This window comes from Lutjanus erythropterus, chromosome 18 (genome assembly GCF_056507025.1).
Source record: "Lutjanus erythropterus isolate fLutEry1 chromosome 18, fLutEry1.hap2, whole genome shotgun sequence".
NCBI classification, from domain to species: Eukaryota; Metazoa; Chordata; class Actinopteri; order Lutjaniformes; family Lutjanidae; genus Lutjanus; species Lutjanus erythropterus.
Window position 1 is genome coordinate 21576095 of NC_139334.1, and position 20897 is coordinate 21596991.

General features: G+C 39.1%; 2 protein-coding genes across 3 annotated transcripts in view; both read left to right on the forward strand.

Moving 5' to 3' along the window:
- stard9 (StAR-related lipid transfer (START) domain containing 9) overlaps positions 1-2735 on the forward strand; it is a 55860-nt gene extending 53125 nt beyond the window's left edge. For both annotated transcript variants that reach the window (XM_084742034.1, XM_084742035.1), the window contains 2 exons: positions 18-176; positions 1843-2735. In XM_084742034.1, coding sequence (XP_084598160.1) covers positions 18-176; positions 1843-1944 — 261 coding nt within the window. In that variant the 3' untranslated portion in view covers positions 1945-2735. The remainder of the gene's footprint in view (positions 1-17; positions 177-1842) is intronic.
- A 4647-nt stretch (positions 2736-7382) lies between these two features.
- sptb (spectrin, beta, erythrocytic) overlaps positions 7383-20897 on the forward strand; it is a 70267-nt gene continuing 56752 nt past the window's right edge. The window contains exons 1-2 of the mRNA XM_084742644.1: positions 7383-7722; positions 16782-17042. Of these exons, the coding sequence (XP_084598770.1) occupies positions 16895-17042 (148 nt within the window). The 5' untranslated portion in view covers positions 7383-7722; positions 16782-16894. The remainder of the gene's footprint in view (positions 7723-16781; positions 17043-20897) is intronic.

Sequence of the window (20897 nt, forward strand, 5' to 3'; positions counted from 1 at the left end):
TTTGCTCTCTGCCTCAGGCTGGTCTGTGCATGCTGGCAATGCAGTCTGTGTTTGAGGAGTCTCTGCCTCGTCCCAGTGTGGATGCCGTCCGAGGGGAGATGATGCCCAGTTGCTGGGTTCTGCAGCCAATTAGACGTAGTGGACAAGATTTCACCAGGATTGTCTACCTGCTACAGGTCAGATGTGGTTGTTATGGAGTATTCTGCCCAGCTGATACGTGTATTTGTTGTGTTTACTAGCTACACCACAACATTTTAACTGCAGGTAAAAGCAAAGATGTTTGGGTCAATCAGGGAAAGCAATTGCTCTCTCCGACAGATAAAAGTAGAAGAGGTCTGGAAGCCAGTCAGAACCTGACAGGCCCTGACATGCTGAGCCTATTTGTGTAACAGACCTCGTTGCCCAGGCTTGGGTCAGACTCAAGCACATTTTACTTCTCCCTTTTCATTGTGCCCATGTACATACACAGCAAAACAAGGCCACTGTATGAACTGTTAGATGTTATCTTATAAATATTACACGTATTTTTATTCATGTACGTTACACATGACAGTGAAGCAGGGCTCAGACTACTCCAGCTTCAGCATGTTTTTCCTCCGATTCACCCCTCCCATGAATCTGAGGAGAAATCTAGGCTGGATGATGGTTGGTACCGATGTTCGGGCCAGATTATCCAATAATCAATGCTCTGCTACATCCGTCTCCATTGTTTGCATCTGCTTCTCCATGAAATCAAGCAAGATCATGTATGAGATCATGTGAGATTATGTATGAGATGATACTCTCTTCGCTGAGAATCTGTAAAGTATCTCCTTGTGTGTGTGGTGCAACCAGATTTGAAAAGATTTTAAAACTCCCGTAGTGTGAGCCCAGCATTAACTGTCACATGTAAAGCACATTGACCATGTATGCAAAGCATCAGGGACTGTGGGGAGTGTGGGTAGTTTCTGATGCTTTGGCTGAATTTTGGAAGAGTTGTGATTTGTTTACTACTACAAACAACAAGCTTATTTGGTCATGTGCAGTGCAAAGAAAGGTAGACCATGAATCCTTATTTATTTATTTGCTGCTGGATGATGTTGCTTTGCTTGCATTAGGGAGGGTGTGCATCAGAGAGACCTTAAAGTGACACGGATGTGTGTCAGGCTGAGAAAATAAAGACTTTTTTGCCCGTGCAGGCCTGTACGTGAATTTTTGATTACTTTATTTACCTGAAAATGTTTAACAGGATCTCCTGGATGTATAAAGATGTACGAGTCAAACCTACAAACATCACAGTGTTAATGCACAGACTCACAAGGAGTTTACCACCACAGTAATGCTCATTTCCTTAATTCTGCCTTCAACTTGGATTCGTCCATACAAATAATGATGGCCAGTAGGAATGCATGATATGGATTTTTTTTCAGCCAATACTGATAACCATTAATTACCTGCTTCTCATGGCCAATACAGATAAGATGGTAATAATTATAAGATTTATGTTAACCTGAGGGTAAAAAAGGCTGAGATGCAGTGAGTGAAGATGGATGATTTAATATTTCATAGCTCTGACCGAACCAAATCTAAATGACTTCACTATTGCTCTAATACAAAACAGAACAGTTCTGACTAATCATTTATTTAGTTTTTACACTCAAATTCATCTAAAATAGAAGTCATGACTAAGAATCCAAATTAGATGGCTCGACATAATCTGTCAAATAAGATATAGCCAATATTTATCAGCTATAATTTCATTATTTGACTAATAAATAATATTGTGCGTCCCGAGTTGTAAGGCAGTGCTTCTGTATTTGTAAGTGATGTTTGTCTTTGTCGTATCATTGTGTTCTTCTCCAGGTGGACCTCGGAACTCCATCCTTTCCTCACCGACTGTTGAACACTGTTGCCAGAAGACAGGCGGCCGTCATCGCTGATCTGGACACTTTCCTCTCTTCTTAACTCCACAAGATGAAGACGCATTAGCAGTGAGCACTTAGACTTAAACTGTCTCCAGCACGGAGTTAGTCTGTCTTTTAAATTTGCACCTGAAATTTATTTACTTGACGTTTTTTTAAATTCTAAGAGCACTGTTATATTAAATCCCAGTTACAAAGTTGAAGCAGCTTTTTTTTGTATGAAGGTATTTTTTATAAAATATTGAAACTGTATTTTTTATTTTTGTAATGTACATGAATGCTTGTAACAATCACAATTCTATTTTACCAAAGATTGACCAGGAGTCTAAGGGAGCGTGACGGTGTGGCACATTTAGTGTATTTCATTTAGGTTTAGACAGCTTGATAATTAATTATCCAAGTTCCCCCACCTTATTGATTTATCCATTTGATGAAATAGGTTAATTAGTCCGTTCTAACCTGATAAGTATCAGCCATTTAGCTCCTGTAATCCCTGTAAGCAATATGGCATCCATTGATTTCTACCATATTGTATAAAGAACAGCCAAATATGTTAAAGTTAACAAGGTCAGCGTCATGGCTAGAGAATGTTTAAACTGAGGTTTAAGAGGCGGTCAACAGATACCCCAAGGTTACAATGATTTGATGTGTACTTATTATGCAAGTGTGTTTTCACCAGTGTTTACTCTTTATCTATCTATGATAGATAGATGCAGCCAGTTTTCTACTTACAAGGGCGTGTAAATACACCCGAGCTTACAGCCGTATACAGAAGGCAGCATCACTTTGTTCCCCATCAGGGTCAAGCAGTTTTTGCAGATGCTCAAACGTTTTTTGTTTTTTTTTCAGCCCGTTTAGATGGATGATGACGTGGACTGACCTGGATAGGACGATAAAATGAAAGTTAGAAGATTGAGACATACTTAAAAAGTTTGTCACTATAGCTACTTTTTACAGCATATTGTCCCAGAAATGATGGTGATATTTGATATTAATGTAATTTTAAGACCATTTAATGCCACTGATATGACATAATAATGCAAATACACACTTTGAAAGGGCAATGAACTTTAAATTCATAAGAATATTCAGACATTGGAATTTGAATGTGAAAAAAAATATAAAATATCCTTATCCTCTCTCCTTTGGCTTAAACCCAAAATGTTCCCACTCCAAAGCTGTGGAGTGCAGCTTTGAGACCAAGTCTTTCTGGATGGCAGCACGACAAGAAATGACAGCATAACATGTCTCACATGTCTCAACATAGTTTTTTTTTTTTCATTTGGCTTAACTACTTAAAAAAGCGTATAGTACATGGACGTGACCTCAGTAATTTTTGCTGACTGCAATAAGTCAATAACAGTTATCGTGACAGGCCTTGTGGAGTTAATTTATGAAGTCACATCCAAACATATGACAGAAGTATCTCCAAACACTGTTTAGCCCTGATGTGTTACAGTAAATGTACTTACTTATTTCCTCAGGCACTGCATATTTTAACCACTCAAAGGCCTTTATTCTGCAAAAAAAAACTTTATATGTGTATTGGTTGAAGTTAAGGTTGTCTGACTTCATTTGGGAGAGCATTATTTTTTCCCCTCCCTTAATACTTTACTTCAGCCTTTTTCTACAACATAGTTAATAGTTACGTTAAAAGTTACTATAAAAAGACAACCTTTTAAAGGTTTATAGAAAACATTAAAGGGATTGTTGGGTTGCATGAGGTTTTGTTAGTCTGTGTTTTACTTAGACGCAGGTTAAACATGCCCTCAGTTTGGAGAAGAAGAGAGGAGCAGCAGCAAACGATATTTGATTGTTGACTTTCATTATTTTGTTGAGTGGTTCGGGCCATCAGCGTTACATAAGTCAAATATATTTCTCTGGCACTTAACCAAACCCTATGGGTGAAATGAGCAATTTTACGTGGCAGAACACGGGAGTTGCTCGCCTACCACTGCCTTGATCAGTTACTTTGTTTGTTATTGTGTGACTTTGGTGAATCCAAACTAACCGAAGGCACACATTAACACAAACTAACTGATCTAGGCAGCAGTAGACCAGCAACCCCTCTGTTCTGTGAGTTAAAATTACTGATTTTGCCAATGGAGTCTACTGGCCTTGGAGACGGCACTTTCCCAATGGAAAAGTATGTCTTACGGCAAGGTGAAGTGTTGAAAATATCCTAAATAGGGCCCTCACTTCAACAGATATTGATTCTTTTTTGTAGGTGCTTATAATACATTTTTCTGCTGACTGACTTTCTTAGCGTCCTTGCTGGTCCTCCTCTCTGCCTCTCAAAACTGGGGTCATATTGACCATATATATTATCTGAACTATCCCTTTAATAACCCCGGGGAGGGCCTAGTTTTTATAAATACAAGGTTTACCCCTCCCACCCTCCCCCACACACACTACCCCAGTAATTTTCATACAGTCTCTAAGCTATGTGTTGGTGGTGTATGGAGGGAATGCTAAGAGGTGTTTACTGCAGCTCCTCTTCAGCCTTTATTTGTAAAGTTTGTCTGTTTAGGCAGATCTAAAACCACTCAGCCACACAAACAGTTCTGGAGTTGGCGAGTCGGAAAGTTGAGACCTTTTTGGAGTTCAAGTCAAAGGGCAAGTAGTCCAGTCGAGTGTAGTTAAGCGAGATGCTGAGGATCCCACCAGCTGCAGGGATGATACTCTGTAGCCGACTCTGACCTCTGACCTCCTGCGTTTCACTATTCAAGCTGCAGTAATATGGTACCCTACATCTGCATAAGCTCAGTTTTAAGGCCTTTTGTTCTCGCCTGTTTCTGAAGTCTGTCGTATTTATTTTGTTCCACTTGCCTTCTGTTTGAAATGCTGTTGAATGTGTTTTATACTTGTGATGATTTTTTTTAAAGAGCGAAGCACGGTGCTGTTGCACAGAACTGTTAAGGCATTTATTAATGTTTTGTATTTGTTTGTACAGCGTTGAAACTATGCAGAAGCTGATCAGAGGCAGGGCTGTTCTCAGTCAAAGCTGGGTCAGCTGGATCCGGATATGAAGCCATATTATTTACAGTAGTCTGAAAGTTCAGGACCGTTTCGGTGCTGCAGCTGCAGCGCTCAGTTTGGGAATAAAACCATTCCTCTGGGAACCAAAGAGAAAGAGACAAAAATACTGAAGACAGAGTGAAGGAACACAGTGACAACTTTTTGTGCTGATTTCTTTTTGTTTAATTTCATTGTGTAAAAAGCTTTATTTATGTTTTGATGATGTTCTGTAAATGTATTTTATTATAAACACCTTGCTTCCTGTTTCTAATAAGATGTTATTTGGCCCGTGTGTTTGGCCATTTTTTATGAATACAATACATATTTTAAGTGAATTGTTGTTTTTTTATTTTTTCCCCAAAATTATCCATTAATTGTCAACAGTATATCAAAACCAAATAGTGTGCATGTTTTATTGAAATCTAGTTTTGAGCTTTCAGATTGCAGACACCTCCTCTCACTCCCCCCTGTCAAGCTTGTAGGAGAAACTACGATGGCTGTGAAAAATGTTAAAGGTCGTATCTAGGGCCAGTGTTTGGTTTGTCCGCTCTGGGCTCCTGTAGAAGCATGGCAGTGCAAGATGGTGTGGAAGAGGACCTTCACCCTCATTACACAACAACTCTTATTTTCAGGTGATTACACACAAATGAAAACCCACTCATGAATATTATCTCCCATTTCTGCCACATTGTACCAATAGATCCCTGTAAGTCTTATACACAGGACCTTTAAATGACTACATTTCATCTTTTACAGCTATATTAACAGTCACAAGTCTAAGCTAGTCTGGGTATTGTACATCTGTATCTTTGATGCTGATTGAAATGTGTCTTCAGAGCAAAAACTGCCAAGCACCAAAAGCTTTAGTTCTGGCTTTCTCTCTCCTTTTTTAAAAACCAATTTTACATAAGTACTGTTTTTGTTTTGACAACATTTCATATTTGCTCAACTTTGTTAATGGAAAAGGCTGTTGCAAAAATATAGACAATCAGGTACTGTATTAGCACTGTTATTGAAAATTGTAAGACAATACCCAGCCTGTAGTTTAAGCAGTCTACCCATTTAAAAAATAATTTTGTTTTTATTACTTCACACTTCAATACAGAATGTAACCCTACTTTTTATAACTTAAAAAATTATCTGTTTATAACTAGCATCATTCAGATACAGATATTAGTAAAGTTAAAGTATCAGAATCTGTATTGGGAATGAAAAAAATGGTATCAAAACATAAACCCACTTGTAAGAACAGAAGAACTGTCCAATCCAGTATAAGACATAAAAGGTTCCCTTGTTCTATGAAATATATTGTCTTTGGAATGTAGCATACAGGTCAAGTAACATTCAGACATGACCTTATGCCACTTTGTTGGGACTTTATTATCAGATTCAGAAATATGCACGTTCTTGCACTGAATATTGCTATTGTATAAAGATTCCCCTTAATATTTATCAGTAATAGAGGTGTTGGATCACTTTCCAAGAGCTGCTCTAGAGTTGTGGCATGGGGTGGTAGCTGCCATCCTAAAAAGTAACTTTGCAACCCTTCTTGTCAGCCCAGTTTTGGACAATTTAATTCTAATAAATATATATATAAATTGAGGCTGGTTGGAAATTCACAAGGCCAAAATTCGAATGTCCGACTGCAAGTGAATGCAGCAAGAGGGGATCGTTTCCATTTCGTCCAGCCTGTATCAGACATCTTATCTACCAGGCTGTCAAATTTACAGAAATGGGTTATAATAATTTTAAGAATAAAAAGCATAAATTGATTTAATAATATATCATGTAATTTAATAATGTGTTCTGGCCACATGATGTTCTATTAAAAAAAAGACATTTGTAAAAATGTCTGATGATTTGTAAATATAAGTTTATTCCTATTGCCACGTTTAGATATTTCTATTCAGTGTTTTCCTCGTGCCTGAATAACATGTTCTTGAGTTAAAATAGCTTCATGTGGAAGTTTTTCTAAGCAAGTACTGATATATTTGATTGGGATTAAATGGGCAAATTCTTATTTCTGCCACCCCTTTAAGACTCCATGCCACCTTGTTGCCACTCCATAGATATTTTTCTAGATTCGACCCTTTCACTTTCTAAATTGATGGCTTGGATTTTTATTAATTTCTTGCAATATAATTTGCCAAAACCTCTGTATTTTCCAACAAGGCCACATTACCAAGCAAAGTATACTTAAGTAAATGTACTCAGTTACTGATGCCTCATGATCTGACAGGTGTTTTTCCTCTGTAACTGATGGACATCCTTTGTAATGTGAGGATCTGTCTGCAGGACTTGTGTCCCTGTCCTCTCTGAGCCGCATGTCATATGTTACATGGCACGCAGAGGCAACAGTGGAGGTGACATTTCTGAGAGGGTCTCTGTGGGTGGGTGGGTGTTGTGTGTGCGATTAGAGCCCGGGTCGGTCGGTCGGTCTGGGCGGGGTGGAGCGGGGCAGTGGAGGGGGTTGGGGTGCACAGGAGATCACAAGTGTCTCTGTGCCATTTAGAGACACCAGCTCTTGTCAGGAATGTCCGTCCCCTGCGTGCCGCGCACAGATCATGTACTTTATTTTTAACCCGGCAGGGTGGGTCAGTCCTGCTGCCTGTCGGGAATGACCGTGGAGCGCTCGGTGCCTTCAGCCCCTGTCCCTCGTCCCCCAGCCGTGTCCTCCTCGATCTGTGGAGACCTCCGTCCTCTCTGACCGGGACCCCGCTGCTTCAATGGGATTATAATTGGTTTATTGGCAGGGACAAGGCTCAACATAAACACTTTAGGACAGGACGACATCCAGAAGCAAGTAAGTGTAAATTGAAGGCAGCGCTTGTTGCGCCATTGTGAAATGAAATTATTGATCTTTGGCCAAATAGTTTCTGTCAGCGGTCACTTAATGGCGCTCATTCCATTCAGACTACTATTGTTTGCCGATGTTTGAAGTGGAGTTAAAAGTTTCCTCGGAACCACCTGTTGGACCTGGCTGCCATCTTAATTCATGACGTCGTTTTCAAAAGCTTTCACGCTAATTATTTATTCCAAATTAACTCCACCTGCTGTGAAAATTCGCCACTTTTTGTTTTAATTAAGCCACATCTGCGCAAATTCTTGCGTTATCAGTTTATCTTCCACTGTGGGCAGCAGGGAGTCGCTGTAAGTGCGCTCAATGACGTCAGTGCGCGTGTTTGCGCGTCGAGAAGCGCACGTTGCAAAAAAATTGTTTGTAATGTTACCAAAAGTAGAGAAAATATAAATATATAAGTCCGTTACATAAATTAAAGTAGCAGTATTGCGCTATAAAAATACTCAATTACATTTAAAAGTCCTGAAAAGAACATTTGAAGCAAATAAAAGTACACAGGCCAAATATACTGCAAATATCAACAGTCAAAGTATTTAACATGTTGGTTTGCATTAATGTGTAAGTAGCATTTTAGTCTAGTAGTTTGTCAAGATTGAGCATATTCATATACTTTTTGGATTGCCTTTAATCTGTAATAGTGTATCATATTTTATAAGCCCATCACATGTTAAAAATGCATACAAAATACATATTTTCCTCCTGGTCTGTAGTGCTATGTGTTAGGGATGTAATGAGACAAAAAAAAGCTATGATAATGCCACGATAAAACTTCTAGAACCTGAATAAATGTCCTTTATTAAATAATAAATCTGATGTGTACAGACTTTCTGTTCGCATAAATGTAGTTTTTTCTTTGAACTGAAAGTGCTCCTACTCTTCTTCTTTAATAAAATAAAAGTAGCCAGCCATGACCTAAGCAAGAATTGTCTTTGGCACTGAATATTTGAATTATCTTTATTGCAAAACAGTGCAGCAATCATATAATATAATGGCCATGTAATATCACGGCAGGTATCATCACAGTCTCTTATGATATTGAGACATTATTTTGTTGCAATATCACAATATTTGATGCGTTGTTACATCATTTATCTACCTAGATTGTTTTGTTGTGAGTTGTAGAGTTTTGAAAATATCAGCCATAGAGCTGTACTAATGCTCAAAGCACCAAAAAAAAAAGACATTTGAAGAACTCAACACCAGTGTCTTTTTCCAGAAATCATGACCCGGTTACTAAAGATCATCCACAGACCTTGCTGTGAGCAGTTTAATGTCAGAACTATTTTTTCTCTACAGTAGAAATCCATCTCTAAAACTCACACCAAAACAATCTCGATGGATAAATAGCACTACAGGCTGGAGGAAAAATAAGTATTTTTGTTTTTGGGGTGGACTGTCTCTTAAGTATAGTGGAATGAAAAGTATATTTCCCTCCAAAATGTGGAGTTTAAAGCAGCTGCATGCTTTCTCTCTCTTTCTTTCCTAACAATGTTTCTTCCATCCGTGCTCCAAAACAGAGTGATGGCTTATTAGATAACAAAGAAATAAACGTTCCTCCCTGAGCAGAAGAGACGTCCCTCCTCATTCCCCTTAAAAGGACAAGTGTGAGTGTGTCGCCATGTCTGGACGAGCAGGGACTTTTGTGTAAACACACTCCAAGAATAGTTTACTATCGATTCCTTTCAACCTCGCACAAGATCAGGCCCAGTATTGTTGCAGTCAAAACAATATTGACCATAACAAAGGGGCCTTTTTTCACATCTTATGTACATAATCAATGTGCAGTATGGATTTATGCTAAACGGAGTGTGCTCATGCTCAATTTCCCACCATGTTTTTCCTTATATGCACTGAAAATACATGAGTAGTGGTTAGTTTGAAGTTGATATCGGCAGTTTGAGGACTTTGGTGGTCACTCAATCCAGTAACCAGCCCCCTCCTCATATTGATCTCGGTCCACTTTGTGTTTATCCCAGTTGCACAAAACCACTTAGGCTAAAGTTACCCTTAAATTTTCATCTCAGAATGCCTTAGGATAAAATGAGTTGTATAAACTCACCCTAAGAATTTCCTTAAAATGTTGAAAGGAAAAACCCTTTCATCTCTAAATCTGGGTTGCACCAGCAAAGATTATTTTTTAATTGTGGTTAAATAATAGTTTAATTTTAAATGATGTTGCAGCAAACTTTTTAACTAGCTTAAAATTAAGAAAGATTACTTTAATGCTGCTACTGCTGGAAAAAATTTGAGTGGAGACAATGGTGAGTGGGATAATGTGAGGGTAAAAACAGAAACCCCAGAGTAAGTTTATGGCAGTGTACTCGAAGTTTCAGTCCTACTTAACAAAGTACATTTAAATATGCAATTACCACTATTATATTAGGATAAACAATTGAACTACATCTGGTATTGAGGTAAAGTAATGAAGTTATGATACTTTTGTAAAGTAACTCTCCCAACCCTGAGGGAGAAACTGCAGTTTAAAACTTAAGGTGGTTTCTGCAGCCGGGCACAGATTTACTCTCTGCCGCTGGACCACAGGCCTCCCTCTCCTCAGTCCAGTTGCTGCTGCTACAGTTTCACACACACTGTAGGTCACACATCTTGACCACACCCATCTCTTATTTCATCCTCTCCATCTGACTCAGAATAATGTGTACTCTCCCAGCCAGCTAATGTGTTGCCGCTCCTCCTCAGAGTGCATTTGCAAGGAGTTTACTTACAGCTGGGAGCAGAGTTATTATTCATCTCAGGCGCTGATTTGATGTTTACATTGTACATATTTGTTTACAGTGTAGTTTTGCAGTAACAGCAGCGCGGGGAAATGGGTGCAGTCAATTAAAATCACGACTATCAGACAGGATATCATCAAAGAAAAGTTTTTTTCACACCTCAGAAACAAAACAAGGAGTTGTTTTGTTTAGACTCAGCAAATCTTAAGAGTAAAAAAAATCTCATTCACACCTTTTAACCGTTTTTACAAAACTTCATGAGCAGAGCTGCACCCACAGATATCAAAACTCATGTTTTATTGTCGTAATGCCACATGAGATTTGATAAAAAAAAAGAAAAGAAATGTAATATGTTTTTTTTCTCTCCTGAGGTCAAGCAGCACTTCAATATCCGGAGAAATTCCAGCCGACATTTTAATCATCCCTCTTGACATTTACACGACTTTTGAGAAATTATCCAGCACCCCTTACTCACAATGTGCAGCTATAAAAATGTTATATTTACTGGACTTTATCTGCTCCAGGTGATATCAAGAAATACAAGGGGGTGCCAAAGTATTATGTCATTTGTTTTATCAGTAGATAGGGAACAATGAGTTATCTTTATCAACCTTGTATCAATTTTATGCCAAATACCTCACAATGGTAACAATATTTTGACCCATAATCCACTTACATCCATAATGTTTCAGTGACGTTACCATCATCAGACACATCTAAACTGCTGCTGAAACAATTGATAATAGTCAGTTACCAGTTTTTTATAAAGGAAAATGCAGAACAGGTGCTGTTTTTCTCTGCTTTATATTGTTGTAAATCGAAATCCTTTGTGTTTTTGGCAGTTATCTGGATGCAGTTTCAATAACTTCTGCTGTAGAATCAGAATCAGCTTTGTTGCAAAGTAGGTTTACACACAATTTCCCATGGTGATTTTGGTGCATGTCAATTAACATAGTAAGTAGAAAAATATAGAGAGAAAGAAAAAAAACAGGTGCGGCAAGTCAAGAAGCATAAATATGAAATAGAAAATTGCAGCAATGTGCACCAGGAAGTATTGACCAGGGAATGTGCACAAGTAAACATTATGCAGAGTAAGAATATTTGAAATTAACAAGTAGTCCAAAAAAGATGGGCATTGATGTAACACATCAAAGGAACTTGAGTTACATTTGACATTTTGCTTTTTAGCCACACAAGCAGCTCTCTACGGCATTCAGCCCGTCTGTGGTCCACCACTTGGGTCCGGACTGAAATATCTCAACAATTATTCAACTGATTGTCATGACATTTTATATGACATTTATTGTCCCCAAAAGAATGACGTCTGCTGACTCAGGGTCGCCACAATACCATAATTTTAAGTTTCAGTACAATACTAGTATAAGAAACACAATCCTCAGTACTGGTTTCGATGCCATGGCAATAAGAAAAACGCCCCAGGCACACAAAATAGAATAATTTTTCTCTTTTTTAAAAATTAACAACCTGCATACAGTGCTGGTAGAGAAAAGGTCAGTGAACAGTTTTGCTGAGCTGCAAGGCAAATTAATAAAAATCGAACTAAACTGAGGTCTTAAAGGAGAACTTGTATCATTTTTATAGCTTCTGTACTTTCAACACTATCAAATGTTAGTATGGTATCGTTTTTAAACGTGGTATTGAAAAAGGATCTTTACTCTAACACTTCTGACAACTTTATCACCCGGCTTTTTATCTCTCTGGTCAAAATTTCAGTATGTCCAATTCTTTTGTTTGTTTTTTCCCATCAGCCTCAGCTGTACTTTGTGTTAAGTGCTAATTAGCAAAGTTACCACATGAAGTTATTTACATCTAGTAATCATTTTGCCAGTGTTAACGCCGATGTTACTCCAGAGCTGCCTTGATCGCTGTCTGCCTTTGTTCATGCTGTTGCTGCTGCACTGTATTGTGGGATATTTATGCTAATGTACAGTGTTTGGATGCTGTAATATTTCCTCAGAAACAGTTTGTACCTCACATACTATCGGTTTCATCCTAAAATTTCTGACATACTAAAGAATTAAATAGCATGTTAGTAATTTCGAACTCAGCCTCAGTCTTTTTTTCTGCATTATTTGACTGCCAGATTAGAGGAGTAATGATGAAAATAATCAAAACATTACAGTTGTTATTTGCAGCTCTAATTGAAACAGTGCAGTTTTTAGTAATGATTCTGGACAGTCTTCTTTTAGAGCTTCAGTTACAGTGAAATTAGTCACTTCTCAGCCAAAACCTGATTATCAAGCATTTCTCAGAAACACCTCACAGCTATAATCACGTGCCAATACTGTTTCGTCCCTCTGTTACGCTCTCTTAGCACCTCATGTCAGTGTCAGGGGTTTTTTAGACTTTTCCTCTGCATTGCAGGAACTTAAAGCTGACAGGGTGACCTGCTGAGAGTGAGCAGGACACTCAAGGACACCTCACCATTGACAGACACACAGACTTGCTGTGGCAGGCAGTGAGCTCTCAGTCGCAGGCCTGCCTGTCTCTGTATGCAGGAGGCCAGCTCGTCTTCATGCAGCTCTAAACGGAGCCTTGTAGAGTATCACTGAGAATAAGTCCCAGCTCACACACTTAATTTGCTGCGGTTTGTAGTTTGGCAGCTCAAGTCAAACAGACAGACAGTCCTTCGACACGATTAGAGTCTTATAGGTTTTGTATACGGCTGACAGTTTGTGGATACGGGGTTTGTACAGTGTGTAAGGAGGGTTTGTGCAGTGTGAGTGTGTTGTGCTGTAGTCCTGTCCAGGTCGTGTGTGCGGTGATAAGGGGATCCCCAGTGGTGGGTGGAGCATCCCCGGGCTGATAACAGCCGCCTGCTGAGGACTGATACTGGAGACCTGTAGGATGCCATCATTGTGCATCACCGAGGGCCTCTTCTCTGCATGCAGCAGAGACACATCTTCTGTGGGCACATTGTGAATTCATGTGAGCAGAGATGGAAAGTAACTAAGTATATTTACTTAAGTACATTTTTGAGGTACCTCTACTTCCATTCTATGCTACATTTACCTCTGTTCCACTATATTATGCCTGTTTTGCACCAACAAGGAATCATTTTCCATTATTTCTATTTCCATTAATTTGTCCAACTCTTCTCAAAGGAGGAAAAATTAGAGCTTCTCTGCCAAGCGAGCCATTATGATTATATGCTAACTAGGCTAACTAACTAATGTAGCATTTGGTTAACTTTTTAGCTACCTAGCTAGCAAGCAATCTTTTTTTTTTTTTACTTTTGAGCTAGCTAGCAAACAATGTTGAGTTTTGTTAAGTAATACAGCACAGCTAATGGGCTCCTTTTACAGTTTTCTAGGACCTGACATCACTGAAATTTTTATTTATTTACTTAAATTCTTTATTATTTAAATTTGGGTGAGGAAGCATCTCCATTTTGATTAAAGTCTATTTAATTTCGGATATTCATCAGTAAAGTAGAATTGACTAAAAAGAGATTTGTTTTTAATTGTGCAACAGAGTTCTGTTTAATTTTAAATCTGGATTTACTAATTTTAAACCTGGTATAGCTAAACTAGCTAAACTCTGATTAATTCTTGTTGGTGCAACCCAGTCTATATTTCCTTCTGAAATGCAGTAGAGTAGAAGAATAATCTGGCATAAAATCTCATCTCATACTCAAGTAATGTACAAACTCTGCACAATTGTATCTGCAATTGATTAAATGTACTTAAAATATAAAGAAGAATAAAAGAAGATTGTTTGTTTTATCTCTAATTTTAGTATTAATGTCATCATTTAAATCTCTGATATGAAAAATATGTGGTATTCTGCAGTTGTTGTATGCATTCTTAGTCAGAGCCACATGAGGACACTGTCATGCTCCCATTTCTCTTTTCTTTGTGTATTACAATATCAAGTTGGGTTCCCCGCCTCTCTTCACCTCACGCACTTATTCTCACAAACACCGACCAACGGAAACGCAAAAACTCACACACACACACACTGGCAGTTCAAACTACGTGAGCTGCATCATTCAAAAGGAGGTGTCTTCGTCATGTTCTGCAGTACAGAGGGGTTGCCCTCCCCCTGTGAAGCATGATAAGAGAGCTATGCTGCACCCAGATAGAGCTATCTGAGCGCTTACCCTTCAACCCGCCATTCCACACTCAAAGAATACACAGACACACACTGCAGGGTGGCAGTTGAGCAAAGTGACACACACAAAATGGAGATTATGACAGGCACAGGAGCTTGCGAGGCCAGTGTGAAAGCTGTGTCAGGCGAGATTTCTGTGTGAAAATATACCCGTGCAATGCCAATGCATTGCCAAAGTTACATTCTCATGCCAGGTTAAGATAAACTGAAACTTAACACCAAAATACAAACTAGACTGCAGTGAGACATTTATTTATACAGAGAAAGCTGGATTCAAAAGTCGGTGTCCATTTACTGTTTATTCCCCACAGTAGAGCTGTGGCTAACTAATCATTTTCTTAAATAATCTATTGATCGTTGGGTCTATAAAATATCAAGAAATAGGGAAAGATGTCCTTGAGGCTGATCAAATAAAGACAAATAAACAGTCACAACTACAGACACATACAAATACTTTTACTGATTTACAAATTCTTAAAATTACATCTGCTCCTTCACAGATCCAGAAAATCCAGAATCTGCGAGTAAGCAAAGATTGTTATTGTCAAAAGTTTAACTATCAGACGCAAGATGTGTTCTATGTTACTTCATAACCAAACTTCAAAACTAACCGGTCGAGGGAGCGGTAGACCAGCAACTCCCATGTTCTACGAGCAGTAGGCAATTTGAGGGAGGATGCAGTCCCTGTTGTTAAAAAAAAAATATATATATATATATATATCAAATTACAACCCTCTTGTTAGCCTGCCATCTCCCCTCTCCATCCCTTTGTAGCAGAGAGAGTGCCGGGGAAGAGGGATTGTTTAGTCTGCCTGACTTATTGATCCTTTATCTGACTGAGGTTTGTGCAGTAGCATCTATGTCCCCCGACCGTGGCTCTGAAATATCAGTAGCCAAACTGCGCTGTGTGTTGATAAATCCATGGTGCTGTCCGTAGTGCTGAAGTAGCAGATGGATTTGTAATTGTGACTTTACCACCTACCCTTCTGTCAGTTAAGCAGAAGTAGATTGTATACATAAAAAAAAAAATTGGCTATTAAGCTATTAAGAAATTGATTCAGGAATTGTAAAAAAGCAATCACAAACCTTAAGGAGAATTTTTTTTCCTCTCCCTCCTAGTAAATAAAGGGTCCAGGTTTTAAAAATACTGGAATTACCTTTTCATCTGCCCACACAGAAACTTTCCTCTTGCAGCTTGTGAATTTGAAAACGCCTGTCAAGTGTCAAACTCTGCACATTCATCATTCCGCACAGTGAAGGTCAAACATCAAAGTTACACAACAATAAGAAAAACACCTTTTTGAGCAGAGGGGGACATTAAACCTCTTTATTTTCTATTACGCGGTTTTCTCCTTTTTTATTAAAGGAGCAGTATGTTGCAGTTGTGCAAGCAAAAATTAGTTCAGCAGTCCAAATAGTGAGCTGGAGCTGGATCAGAGATTAAATAGTTTGAAGTCCTACTTATAATATAACAATCCATGGTTGCAGCGGGTTGTTTTCCCCCACCCCGTCCTACTCAAACTCTGCAGGAACTCTGCAGGAGTGCAGGAAGTGAAAATTCACAATAACAAGTAAGAACGAGTCCTACACTGTACGGTGATCAGTTATTTATGACTGTCAGTCATCTGCCAATCTGAACTTAAACCCATTGTCCTGAAAACAAAAGCCCACTTCTCCAAAAATACACATTCTTGAGTTTGAGTTCAGTCACTGCCTGCTAGACTCCATTAACATATTTCTCAATTTAATCGTTTTAAACATTTACTTCTTCTGCAAGATTATCAGTGATTTTTTATGACTCATAAACAGATACTTATGCATTCTGTGAACATTCGGCATGAATTTGAACTCTAATTACTGTAAAACAGACAAGAACTGTTATCCTGGCCTAGAGTAGAAATTTAAAAAGGGAACACCTCGGCTGTACTGTTATTGTCAGAGAAGCGAGTACTTAAACTATGTGTCTTGATCACTGATGATGTATCATGATCATTTTATGATTTATTACAGGGAAATATTACAGGTTTCTCCTTTAAAGTGGTCTCGGTCTCAGTCTATTATGTGCTGAACCCCAGTTAATCATCATAATCAATCACATTAACACCTCTGCTGTCTGTCTTTCCCCTTCTGTTTCAGACTGCCTCCAGTATTCTGACATTTCCTCCCCTCCATTCATTTCCCCGCACGCCCAGAGCACCTGAGGACGCCGGCCGCCGTCCCCTCGCCCGCCTGCCACTCTGGCTACCGCCATGACTTCCACCACAGACTTTGACAATGCGGAGATCTCGCAGCAGTACAGCCACATCAACACCCGCTTCGACCTCTCTGACGAGGAGCTAGACAATGACAACAGCTCCGCCAGGCTGTTTGAGCGCTCGCGCATCAAGGCCCTCGCAGGTGAGTGTGTGCATAGTAAACAGGCTGTGTCCTCTCAGAGGCAGATTTTTGAGATGACAGTGTCTCTTTAAGAGCGTGGGAAGGGCACAGAGGATGAGCTATAATGGGTGTCTGTTTAACTTTGGCAGGTTTTAATGGGCTCCGATGTGTCACTGACCTTCACTTAGATTTAGTCAAAAAAAGAAAATCACACTGCAGGTGATCCATTAGTTTACTCCACAGCTCTCAGCTACGCTCTTAGAATTAATGCTGCTAACTAGAACCATATGGGTTCTTCAGCTTGTCCTTGTGGGAGAACCTATTTTAGAACTTTTTATGAGGGTTCCACTTTGAATGCTTTTAAAGAGTTCTACCTAGAACCATCTGTGAAAGACTTCACCACCCATGAGAGTTTTTAAAGAGGAACTCTTCTATGATTCTGCCCAGAACCCTCTCTGGAGGTTCCATCCAGAACCCCTCAGCGTTCTAAGGGTGCTAATAACAAACCACCCAGGAGGTTCTTCTGAGAACCTTTTTATATTCCAAAGGTTTATCAAGAAAACAGTCAGGGTGTACTATGGAGAAACATCTTATATTTCAAGGGTTTTATCTGGAACCAATCAAGGGGGTTCTACCAACAACCTTTTTATATTTCAAGGTTTCTATCTGGATCCCACCCAGGGGTCTCTGTTGAGAACCTTCTTATATTCCAAGGGCTTCATCTAGAACCCACCCAGGGTGTTCCACCGATAACTTTTTTAAATTCCAAGGGTTTATCTACAACACAGTCAGGGTGTTCTATGAAGAACCCTTTTTATATTCCATGGATTTTATCTAGAACCACCCAAGGGATTTCTACCAAGAACTCTCCTATTATCTGAAACACACCCAGGGGGTTCTACTGAGAAACTTTTTATATTCCAAGTTTGTTTTTTTTCTGGAACCTACCATGGGGGTTCTACAGACAATCCTCATATACTCTAAAGGTGTCCACGTTAGGACATACTTGGGAGAACCTTGATGAACCCTTGACAGGCGCTCTTAAGGATTTCAACAACCCTTGAAGAACCCTCTATTTTAAAACGTTTGTTGGGATGAAAATGGTTCTTAGTCTTACAAAGAACTCCTGATGAACCCTTTCTTCAAAAATAGCAAATAGTTTTGTGCAGGAAGAACCCCTTTTGTAACCTTTATTTCTCAGAGTGTAGAGCTCTGCAGGTGTTGTGTGTGTGTGTGTGTTTGTGTGTGCATGTTTCTCTCGGTGTCACACACTCCCAGCAGCTGAGCCCTGACACGGCTCCACGCCCTCTCCAGTAACCGGGATCACTTGCACATTCCCAGAATGTCCAGCATCTGACCGATCTGGACAGCTGCCCTGCCCGTCTGACTCCCATCGCACACATCTCTGGCATTTCTGCCTAAGCTGGGAGGCTGTGACCCACCTGTGGGGCGGCTGCCGGGGGTTTTAAAATAGCGGCGTTTCTGTGGTGGAAGGGAGCGTAACACAAAAGGGGAGCTGAGGGTCGGACTGCGCTCATTTCTGTAAAGCCACAGATACAAGAGAGGTCAGACTCAAGCTGGTAAAACATGAATTCTGCTCTGTGGAGAAGAGACTACTGGGTTTGAAATCTTGTGATATGGAGTGCAGATATGATACCTGAGTTTCAATACGCATACCAAAACCTTCCTGCCCTTGTCCTTGTTAAACTTGAACAAAGTACAAATTTTTATACTAATTCTAATTTAGGACAAGATGCCTAAGTGTTAAATGTCTAAATATGTCTAAATACATGAACATTGCCTCCATAAAAAAGAGTAAAACTTAACAAACAATCAATCTGTGCAGGATGAGTCTGGTGAGATTTTCTGTTTTTCTTATTGTTAACAAATCACGATAACACAAAAACCAGCAATTAATTGATCCCACTAACAAGTGGTGCCTGTGTAGCCAAAATCTGATAAATCTTATTACTCGCAGACCTCCATTGTTGTCCTGAAATTATTAAAAACTAGAAGGGTATTCAGAGAGAGCAGACCTCTGCCAAGCCCAAACAGCCATCTCACAATGGTAACAAAACTGAAAAATAATTAGCGCATCCACCCCGTGATTTGGATCTGCTCCAGAACTGAAGGGGTTCTTCCTTGGCACATGCAACACCCTTCTTACTTTCATGAAAATTAGGCCAGTGGTTTTGCTCACAAACCTGCTGACAAAGAGACAAAGAGACAAATGGCACCGAAAAACATAACCTCCTTGGCAGAAGTAACAAATCAATGAGCCAAAATGTTACACTGATACTCACCGCTGCTGAAAATAGTTCCCGACAAAAACTCTATTTAGTCCTGTCTGAGCAACTTTTGCTGAAAACCACGGTGCCCAGCTGTTTTAGGAAATTAATGAGCCTTTTTTCTGTTTCAGTATTTTCCAGTTTTTTCAATACTGAAGCAATACAAGACAGAGATCCACAGTTAAGAAAAACATATGTTGGAAACCACCAAACAAGAACACAAACAACCACAAAACAAACAACAAACAAGCAAACACACAAAAGGTAAACAAACAAAAAGTAAACAGTGGCAATCATCAGAACCAGGTAAGTTTACAATAGCAACATACAAACATTTGTGGGCTCTTTTTAAAAGATTAAATGTAAAAGGAACATAAGGAAATAATACATTTAAGTTAAATAGAAAATAAAAATAAGATAAGACGAGTACAAGTTACAGTGCAGTTTAAGATATTAAACAAAAGTCACAAACCTGTCGGACTGACACATTGTTAGTTTGAATATTTTCATATGATTTAATGACAGTAACATTGATTTGGTGTTTCTTGTTGTCATTGGTGGCGTGAACAGCAAAAATGCCTTAAGTGGCTGCTCTGTCAGGAATGCAAAAGAGGAATACAAACGAGAGTATTTGATTACAGCGTACTCAAACTGTAGTACTAAACTTGTAATGCAATATTGTCTCTCATATCGTGTTCATACGCACTGTCTTCTGTGAATCCCTTATGACTTGGTATCTCCTTTGGTAATAACGAAAAATTTGAAATATGACATGGTGTTAGTTCAGGCACAGAGCGCTAATGTTGCTTCATTCATGCTTTACAATCATTGGCTCGTTTATTGGTTGCTTGGCTACCAGCTGACTACATTTACATGATTAATATATCTTAGTAATTTTTCAAGCAAGACTGGTTCCAGCCTCTTAAATGTGAGGGTTTGATTTTATTTTTCATTTATGACAGTAAATGAAGAGTCTTTGGGTTTTGGACTGTTGGTTGGACAAATGGAGTCACTGGAATCACTTTCCACATTTTTTGGTCATTTTATAGACAATTAATTGACTAATTGTGAAAATAATTGGCAGATTAATAGATAATGAAGCCCTAGCATCAAGTCATCTTGTTAAGGGTGTACATGGCAGCCTTCATAGCAGCTGCAGCTCGTTCCATCACCCCAACTGTTGACTTGACTAAAAAAAATAATGTCCTTGTGTTAATTTTTAGTGTAGTCGCTCTCCTTTAAAGAGGAAATCTAACTTTATAGAGTGCCTAAGTCACGCCCCTTCAGGTGACAGTTACAGTCTGACGTAAAACTGCTGAAGTACAGGACTGTGAAGCGATTACACACCCAGAAATTGTGTAAGTGACATCATGATTTTCTTCCTCCAAGAGCTAACGTTAGCCGCTGAAGCTATGATGTCTGTGTGTTTTTGTACCGGGATGTAGTAACACAACAATGTGATGACAGATGTAGTAGTAGTAGTTGTAGTAGTGGTGGTGGTAGTGGTGGTGGTGAGATTACATGACGCTGAAACTGAATTTATGTCTGGAAATCTTGTGTAGTTTGTGTAATGTAACTTGAGTAATGC